General features: G+C 39.9%; 2 protein-coding genes across 2 annotated transcripts in view; both read right to left on the bottom strand.

The window, feature by feature from the left end:
* Nucleotides 1–313: 313 nt before the first annotated feature.
* Nucleotides 314–3896, bottom strand: LOC104957001 (glutamate receptor 2-like). Its single transcript, XM_010784592.1, has 5 exons — nt 3822–3896; nt 3045–3098; nt 1332–1490; nt 588–755; nt 314–322 (listed from the first exon to the last, which is right to left on the bottom strand). The coding sequence occupies exons 1-5, from the start codon at nt 3828–3830 to the stop codon at nt 314–316; spliced, it is 399 nt and encodes a 132-aa protein (XP_010782894.1). The 5' UTR covers nt 3831–3896.
* Nucleotides 3897–5789: 1893 nt separating this feature from the next.
* Nucleotides 5790–9869, bottom strand: part of LOC104956999 (serine/arginine repetitive matrix protein 4-like) — a 21499-nt gene continuing 17419 nt past the window's right edge. Inside the window, exons 6-7 of the mRNA XM_010784591.1 lie at nt 6859–6936; nt 5790–6112 (exon numbers count right to left, since the gene is read on the bottom strand). Of these exons, the coding sequence (XP_010782893.1) occupies nt 5878–6112; nt 6859–6936 (313 nt within the window). The 3' untranslated portion in view covers nt 5790–5877. The remainder of the gene's footprint in view (nt 6113–6858; nt 6937–9869) is intronic.

Genomic DNA, 9869 nt, shown 5'->3' with positions numbered 1-9869 from the left:
AGACTTACAGAAAACGTTTGACCTCTGTCATTGCCAACAAAGGATATATAACAAAGTATTGAGATGAACTTTTGTTATTGACCAAATACTTATTTTCCACCATAATTTGCAAATAAAGTCTTTAAAAATCAGACAATGTGATTTTCTGGATTTTTTTTTCTCATTTTGTCTCATAGTTGAGATATACCTAGGATGAAAATTACAGGCCTCTCTCATCTTTTTAAGTGGGAGAACTTGCAAAATTGGTGGCTGACTAAATACTTTTTTGCCCCACTGTAAATAACCATTTAACATATGAAAAGCTCATTTTTGGTTAAGATTGCTATGAGACAGAATGTTGTAATGTGGGAAGTTATCACTGCTGCAATCATTTCATCTTTTATCGTAGTATGTTCACATCAACCATATGGATCCTCTAAATAATCTTCAGATATCAGGATATATCCTTTAAACACCACATTAAAAAAAATTCAAGGAGCGCCTTCTTCAAAACGATGCAGTCCTTGTTACTTAAAGGCTGAATTAATTTAACTTTTATCAGCTTTAATAGAAATGGGCCCGTCTCTCTCTCTTCTTAATGAGGTTACCTGTTTGAGGGCACGTTCAATCTCCACCCCTTGTGCCCAGGGAACTGCTGGGTTGGCCAAACAGTCCCCACTGTTGCCACGACGACTCATGTCTATTCTCTGCTTGTGAAGAAAGCGGAATGCCTCCGTCATCACATGGACAGCATCATAGGTGAGGGCTGAGGTGTACTGTAAGACAGAAAAAGTTATAAAAATCAAAATCATCTCAATAACCTGCTGCCTATTTCAGAATCTGAAATACTTTAATGATTCCAGGGGAAAATTGGTTTAGTGTCAGGCTGCTCAATAAAGCTTTATCTAATTTTATCTCAATTTATCTACAACCAGGCAGATAGTGTGGGTTTTAAACATTTCACAAGTGCGATCACGATAGAAACAACATTTGTTAAAATAATTCTGTGCAGCCGTTTTTATAATAAATCAATCTCAGTCTTAATTCTACTTTACTTCAGGCTGTTAATGGGTACTTACTATTTTTAAGTGTGTTACCGCACTGGTTGTTTTATAACCTTTTTGACATTTATTTTGGGAAAAGTGGCTGTGGAAAAATGTATTATTGGAAATATGATGTCCAATTTTACTGCAAAAATTAAAAAGTGTTTCATGACAAAATATGTTCTCCTCAGTACCTGGAGAGTTAGGTCAGATTATTTAATTTAATTAAGCATGATTGTGCTAGTGTATGGAAACATTTAAATTAATTCTAACCAGCCTATGAACTAATGTTATATGCCCAAATCTTACTCTGATTCGTGAATCAGCTCCTGGATACTCCTTCTCTTCCAGGGCCTCCCATCGCTGGTCAAACTTTGCCACCACAGGATCATCAAAGTCTACTATCTGAAACCCAGACACATTCGCACCTCCATACTGGATTTTAGATAGGTCGCCATCTACAAAACCCTGAAAGAAGATAAACACAACATTTCAGTTAATGACTTTGTAGTTGCGTTCTATTCATAGAACCACGCATGTGTGCCCTACTGGAGGCAGATCTGCTACTTCAACTACAAGCTTTCATTCATAAGAAAAAAAGCAGTTCAAAACCAGGCTTCTTTTCTATCCTGCACTACTGAATGTAGCTATGCCTTGCAGAGGTGGGAAGTAACTAAGTACATTTACTCGAGTAGTGTACTTAAGTACAATGTTGTACTCCACTGCAGTTCAGAGGTAAATGGTGTACTTTTCCTCCACTACATGTATTGAATACCTTTAGTTACTTCACAGATCTGGATGAATGATGTGAAATATAATCAAGTGTTAAATCAGACTTTAGTTCCACCTGGAGTAAATTCACAAGCTACCCTGCAGTACACAAAGTCATTCAAACTAGCTGCACCTTTACCAGCTTTGAGAACACTTTCATGATCAATCATTATAAAAACATATCATATACAGTATATTATTCTGAAATGGACCAATCTGCTCAATGACTACTTTTACTTTTGGTACTTTAAGTATATTTTGATGATAATTATTTTCTACTTTTACTTGAGTAACATTTTGAATGCAGGACTTTTACTTGTAGTATTCCTACACTCTGGTACTTCTACTTTTACTCAAGTACAAGATCTAACTACTTCTCCCACCCTTTGATTTTGTGCTATGCTAACATCAGCTAAGACCAGTCCATTTCAGCTGAGTGTAAAAGTGATTAGATCTTAGAAACAAATAAATGGGTACAATTCAAAGTACCGTAGTTTTCGGACTATAAGGCGCACCTGAATATAAGCCACAGCAGCGGCATACCACTCTCGGTTCCACTTTTACTTTTGCGCGCTACCTGTCTCACTCTTTTCCGGCCTCCAGTTTTTCCTGCTGGAACCCGCCGCTTAAAGGTGGGGGTCCGCGGACCGGCCATAGAGCCCATAGAGTTAAAGGTGTTGGCTGTTAGCTGTAAAAATCCATAGATTAGCCGCACCGTTATATAAACCGCAGCGTCGAAAAATAGGGAAAAAGGCGCGGCTTATAGTCCGAAAATTACGGTAGGTAAAAGACACAGAGAGTTGACAACAGAGAAATTCAGCTGAAGAAGACAGACAGGAATTTAAAATACTGGAAAACGGTGTGGGCTCTAGTAGTGTTTAACGAATGGTAATAGAAGATAAAATGTGAACACACTCGGACAATCACCGAAAACCTCGATCAGTGCTGCTGGCGTTTTAAGCTACAGTTGCTGTCGCCTTAATTCCAGCTGTTGCTATGCAGAAGAAAACATATTTTTTTTTATAGCAAAACTTAAATTTTTTAATGAATAACATTATTTTGTTGTCAAATTGTAGATTTTTCTTCAGTGAGCAGTAATAAGCGGGATAATGTGCAGCGAGCCAATCATTGATGAGAAAATAACCCGACTGTAAATGTTTGTCCCTCCTGTCCCAACCACTACGCACAGTATGTCATGCATCAGCAATACATAGCAGTTTTTGTTTAAATCAGACACAAACGGGGGCTCACCAGGTTAGCGATGATATAGTGGTACCCCTTCACATGCCTGCCTATAGTGATCACCTGATGGGAAAAGAGTACAAGCTGTGTCAATACATCATTGTGTGTGTTACCATTTGCCAGCCTATCGTTGCTGTCTTGTGAAAAGAATGAATCTCCAAAAGGTCTTTTCATGAGCTAGGAAAAAAGTCCAGTTCAGTTAATCTTATATTTACATAGGGCATAAAGGGTAGGGGGCTACAGTGGCTTATACATCACTCCTTTGATCTTTGTGAAGAGCCAGCGAGTGTTGGGAAGTTCACCACATGTGTTGAGAAGCATGCAATTTCATTTACACTGTCCCCTCACAATCATAAACACTTGACATGTAGTCATTAATTAATAATTAATTAATTGTATGAACATATCAAGGATTTTAAGTGAATGATTTGTATGTTGTTTGTTGTTAACAAAAAGGACTTAATAGAAATAAAGGTTTAGCAGATGCATTGCCCTCAGGGCTTGCCAAGTTAAACCTGATCTGAAAAAGAAAACCAACCAAAAAAATACAGGAAACTAAAATATATTTTAAGTCCACTTTTAAGTGTCATATAATGCAATCTGAGTATGTGCCAGCTGACCTATGGAGAGATACTAAAGAAAGTCATATAGTTGACAGAGATGTAAGACTGCAAAGGATAAATCATAAATCACTTTCTTGTTGGAAATGGATTGGGTGGATATTATTAATAATATAAGTAGAAGTAGAAATAATATAATTGTTCTAGTGAAAAGACTGCAACCAACCTGTTCCATGATGTCTTTGACTTTGTCTTGTTCACAGTCCAGGATTATGCGTCGTTCCTTACGGATCTCTAGGTCCTAAAAACATCAAAGTCATTAGTTTTGTGCACCAATGTAGACCTGAAACCTGTAGAAATGTTTAATTCATAAGCAGTTTAATCAAGATCCCTGATGCTACAAGTCTTTTGCGATGTTGTCAAGTCGAGTCCAAAGTAATCAAATTTGTGACTCAAGTCTGACTCGAGTCTAAGGTTGCATTCACACCTAAAAGTCCGCTTCTCTGGTGCGCACCAGATGACGTTTGTTACATTGTTTAATTTTTCAGAAGGTTCGGTTTGCATTCACACGGGCAAAATTCAAACAGACTATCAACTTTAAACACAAGTCATGTGCACGGAAATGGTGTTCGACAATTGGTCAGACATTAATGCGGTAAAAACGCAAATCCCGGCTATTTCTACTGTAGCCTCAACTATGGGGCATCGGCAGGTTATTTTCATGCTGCTGTTAATCTGGAGAGTTGAGAGCATATCAACAGACTCTAGTGGATGGCTCATATGATATAATCAGGGCTGCACATAACTGGTGCGCAGGTGCGCATGCGCACCCCCCGCCAAAAAAGAGCACCGGATCATTTGAAAAAAGGCGCATTTGCGCACCAACATTGAGAGAGAGAAAGAGAAAATAGAGATGAGAAAAGAAAGAGAAAATAGAGAAGAGAGAGATAGAAAAGAGAGAGAGATATTTGCGAGTTGCATACTGTAAGAACTGGTAATATAGCAGGGTTTCCCACACATAGACTGTACTTGGGCGGGCCGCCCAGCTATATTAACGGTCGCCAAAGTATAATTTGCGAGCTATTTAGGTTTAATTGTTTTAATCCGTCCACGAGCACGACAGCCTCTGCGATCCCTCGCTATCGCGTGAAGGGTCTGCTTTATGTGCTCCGCACAGTAACCCTGCTGCGTGTTCACTAGCGCACCCCCCCCCATTCATAAAGTGAAGTACCCCTCAAAAGGTCCGGTTTATTTCATTTTAAGGATGCGCACCAAGCAACATCTAAAGGTGCTCCTTTGAGAACCAGGGCAAAAAAGTTATGTGCAACCCTGGATATAATCATAATAATAATAATGAGAGACGTTCTGCAGTAAGGAGGAGGTTTCACTGACGACAGATGGCTCTGACTTTTATGCATAGTTGACGGAAAATTTTTACTTTACACGACAATGTTCAACACTTCATTCTGATTCACTGTTTCACAAAATATTTTGAAGACCTCCGCGTTCTTGTGACGCATAACTACTACGCTTCCTATGTTTTGGTGCAGACTGCGTTCACACCAGCGATGATCCGCTCCAGAGTTCACTTGCAAGCGGTCCGAGACCACCTCTTTTAAGCGGACCAGAGTCTGGTTGTTTAGTTCACTTCAGAGTAGGGATGTGCATCTCCATCACTGAGGCCGATGCGATGCGTATCTCGATACGTTTCCACGATACGATACATTAACGATCGTTTGAAACACCAGGCGATGCNTGTTGTCAAAGCACTTAAGATATTCATTGCTATCGGGATGTTAAGAGCATGTAAGTTTGAGAAACCGGCTCGAGATACACTTTTTGTTATATTCCATGTAATGCTCTTAACATCCCGATAGCAATGAATATCTTAAGTGCTTTGACAACAAATCCATAAAGAAATATCATCTGTGGAACCCGTAATACTGTAAAAAGCACGACCAATCATTTTAGCCGGCCCGGCTCAAATAACTGGATGGCTTACCTGCCTGTCAGCCTTCCATCTGTGCACAAACTTATCTCGTGTCCTCATTGGTCATGTGAGCGTTCGTGTGTGTTGGAGGAGGGGCTCTGTAAGGAAGTGGCAGATTTTTTCTGGTTGTGTATTTTCAAATTCTAGCAAACTCGAGCTGGTTTCTCCAAAATTACCTACCCCACCTTTAAAGCAGCTGAGTTTCAAAATATGATTTCTTCTTTTAAATGAGTATTTTCCAAACCCAACTGCCTCTCTGTAGGCATTTCATTTTGACTGAGAATGGGCTGCTTCACATGGCCATACTGTAACTGAGAAATGGAATTGACCCAGCAGCGTTAGAGGTCTGAAGTGTACTTACGGTGGCGGTGGACAGGATGGAGCGATATTTTGGAGCCGTTTTACACACTGATTTGGTGGCGGGTCTCCACTTCAGGTCGGTATGGTCAAGCATTCCGTTGTTTTCCTCTACTACAGCTGCCAGGTCTCCTAATGTGTGATGAACAACAGATCTCTGCAGGTGGTGTCTGTGGGAAAATGCTTAGTTTAAATTACATAGCATCGTGACATTAATGCTTCAAATCACTTACAGCTAATTCTGCACTCAAGAGAATGTCTTCTCAAGCCTTTTTCTACCTAAGAAAATAGCGGAAATATTTTTTTTCTTCTTTATAATAATGTATTTTAAAGCCAAATCATTATTTCTCTAAACCCAATAAAATCATAATAATAATAATAATTTTGTAATAAAAAACTATAAACATGGTTAATATAATTAAATGTAATTGTTCTTTTGAAAATCAGACCTCAATTTAATCTTACAGATTAACAGGTCAAAGTCCACTTATTGAAGTGTTCATAAAGATGGAGCTAAGTGGCGCTCTGATGCTAAGTGCAATGTTCTGCATTCAGTGTTGATCAATGATTATTTAAAAAGCAATTATCACCAGGGCCAACTTCTTCCTCTAGCTCTAGAGATCCTTACGTGTCCACCCTTTTCAGTAAAATCCATAAAAACTGTGAAAAACAACATCCTTCATCTTTCAAGATTTTTGCAATATGTCATTATAATGGAGTGAATTGATCTGTGCAGGGAATATGGGGCCACTTCCTGTGAAGCTGTGATAAGGGCCGGTCGTGCCTGAGATCAGGAAGTCACCTCTGCCTTATCAGTCATCGCTCTGGTGTGACCAGGAAACCGGCAGACACCCGGAGCTGATAAGATAAACTGAGGGAGTAAAGGGGGTGAGGAGGGGGAGGGACAGCTTCCTACCTGTCCTCTGCGGACGATCGGTAAGAAGAACTGTCCGACTCTGACCTCCGATAGCGTCGCCTCCGCCGAGTCCGTGAACTGATGAGGTGATGAGGAGAGAAGACACCAGTGGATAAGGAGCTCAGAGTACTACAAGCAATCAATCCACAGGAAGCACTTGACTACTTTTATAATCAGCTTATCAGTTTATTTCATTTACCAAGTATTGACTCCTTCTTCTATTTGTTCTATACCAATGGAAATGGCTTACATTTGCATCTTTGTACATATTGCACATACTGTATACCCTTTATGTTGTGTTATAAAGGAAGACGTGCTCCGCTATGTCTTCAGCCTCCACCTTTTACCTTCTTATACCATCATGATATACTAAATTAAGTGCTGAGAACAGGGAACAAAACATCGCTATCACAAAGTGAGACATTTAAAGAAACACAAGCAGTCAAACGATCAGCCTATCAATGCACAACAGTTAGTTATCTAAACCAATGGATTAACCTTTTTCAAGTCAGGCACTTAAATTCAGGTACATTGGATCAAAGGCCTGTTTATTTAAAAATGTTGCTTCAGGGACCGTCATCTGAAAAGAGTTTGGTTATTGGATCATAAAAAGCACTGGATTCTATGGTTATTTACTTAAGTTGAGGAGATAAGTTCAACAAGTGAAACCTATGTTAAAAATAGTCACTGTTATGGGTATTAGTTATATAAGGCTCAATTCTATAGTGAATTGATTAGTATAAAATACCCTTTCTCTAGGGACCATTGGAACTATCTGAATGCCCTCTTGGGGTCCACTGACATTGCAGAAAACTCTGAAATAAACCACTTAAAACTCAAAGATCTGTAATAGTGGCTGCACAGGTAGGCTGTGTGTTTGTGTGCAACTGCACAAAGTCGGCAGGTCAATGAAGAACAAGGAAAATAGTCCATTAACTATTTAAGACATTTACACCTGACAATTCTACTTCTAGGACCGTGTTGGAGTTAGAGGCTCCATCAACATACCCCAGCCTGATATCTGGCCCAGGAACTTTGATTTGTGATATTCTCCATCTTAGTCTCCCCGCGTTTCTTGCAAGTAACATTAAATTACATTGTAGATCCTGTTTGACAACATATGTGTAACCCTAACCCTCCCCATTGGGCATCTTTTTCTTAGCATTAGCGCTGCTTTACCAAATGTCAGCAACTAACTTACTGACTTTCTTTAAAAGAAATTCAAATAGGTCAGGGGTTGTGCTTACTGATGTTTTACCCCCCGTTGATAAAACAATCAACCAATCAGAGCACAGCAAGAAGTGTTAGGAATGTGGATGGCATCTTCCTCACTGGCTATACCCTGTAGCGTATGTAAAATGACTGGCATATGCAAAATGTTTGAATCTTGTTTTTTGTGAAGCATATGAGCAGGAAAAATAGGAGAGCACATCAGGGAAAGTGAAAGTATAAAGAAACAGCGAAGGCATGAAGAGCATAAAAGAGGCGAGAGTTGACGTGAGCTGGAAAAGGAATGGATTCTGTTGAAGTAAGAAGAAACTGAACTTGGCTCTGTGCTTACAAACAACGGCGCGCTCATCCAAAGTCGAATTATAAGATGTTGCAAGATCACAGCATGAAATTGGTTTCTCTTACCCTCTTCCACCCCTTTTTTAACTCCCTTTGTGGCTCAAGCATTCAATCGCTTTTTCCTCTTCGACGAGGGCTTTTTCAAGCTTTGCTCTGAGAAATAAACGCCTGCGAGTTTGTGTATTCACCCTTCGTGTCCCTACATGTGAGGATGCCTTCTATTTCTTCCTCAGTAATGGCTGTTCTGAAAAGGGTAGATAGGCGGTCAGTGTATGTTTTGGTCATTGGATTTTCTTTTCACAAATGGATATTCAAAAACAAAAAACGACTGGATATTTGATTTTCGTTTCAAAATTGAAAAACCAAAATTGAAATACAAGGCGTTTTTCTTTATCATGGTCAAAAAGGGATTTACTAAACTTAAAAAACGGGATGATTTTCATTTTCTACTTCTCAAAACAAAAAATGTAATCGATAGAAAACAGAAACAAAAACACTACCGGTTTTTCATATTTTGCTACCGGAAGTCACTGGGGTGACCAGATGTCCCGCTTTGTGCGGTACTGCACAGCATTTTCACGACTTTTGGTGCATCCCGTAAATTCAGACGATGTCCCGCATATTTCATTTTGATTGGCTAAAATGTTTTTCTAAAGTCTGATTTATGACATGAATCAGATGCGGAGAAAGGCCGGCTTGGTTCGCTGACGGCCGGTTTTGTGTCAAATGATGCACCCACGTCGTGAAATGCACCCCCTGGCCTGCCGTAAAAAGCACACCCCCAAAAAATATGCTTCTATTAATCCCACCCTCAAGCACTTTGGAGGGTATAGTTGTAGGACTAATGAAGCTTGGCGCAAGTTCAAGCAGGAAGACCAAGCTCTCCATCCATATTACACGTCACTTCTTTACCCTCTCCTCCCTCATTAAGTGATCGGGGGCGTCACTCCCCAGCTTACCAATCACTCCTCTCTCCATTCTCACAAGCCTATCGTTGCACCCGCTAATCCCTTTATATCTGATCTTCCATCTTGTCAGCTGTCATTTCAGGTGAAAATACGCAACCCTCCTCCACCCCTCTCGCCTCCCGTCTCCTACAGGACCAAGCTAATCCTTCTCCCTCCAGACCAGTCTCACCTACTTATCACCACCACCAGTGTCTAGACCCCGGGGGGTTTCTTCGGAGCGGTTCTTCCCCTCCTGAATGATAATCCTGCAAATTGGGCCTAATCGCCAAACACCATTCCATTCTCTTGTCTCAATTCTGGCAATCATTATTTCATTCATATGACGTGTCCCAGTAATAAATATGTATTTCTTACATCAACGTCTCTCCTGATTGAAGTACTTGAAGTGGTTACCTGTTATAAATACCTAGGTATCTGGCTTGATGATTGTCTTACTTTTGAACTTCATGTCAATAACCTGCTTAAAAAGCTGAG

This window comes from Notothenia coriiceps, unplaced genomic scaffold (assembly GCF_000735185.1).
Source record: "Notothenia coriiceps isolate Sejong01 unplaced genomic scaffold, NC01 NC01_scaffold00026422, whole genome shotgun sequence".
Taxonomy (NCBI): domain Eukaryota; kingdom Metazoa; phylum Chordata; class Actinopteri; order Perciformes; family Nototheniidae; genus Notothenia; species Notothenia coriiceps.
Note: the sequence above shows the minus strand (reverse complement) of the source record. Positions and strands in the feature narration are given on the sequence as shown.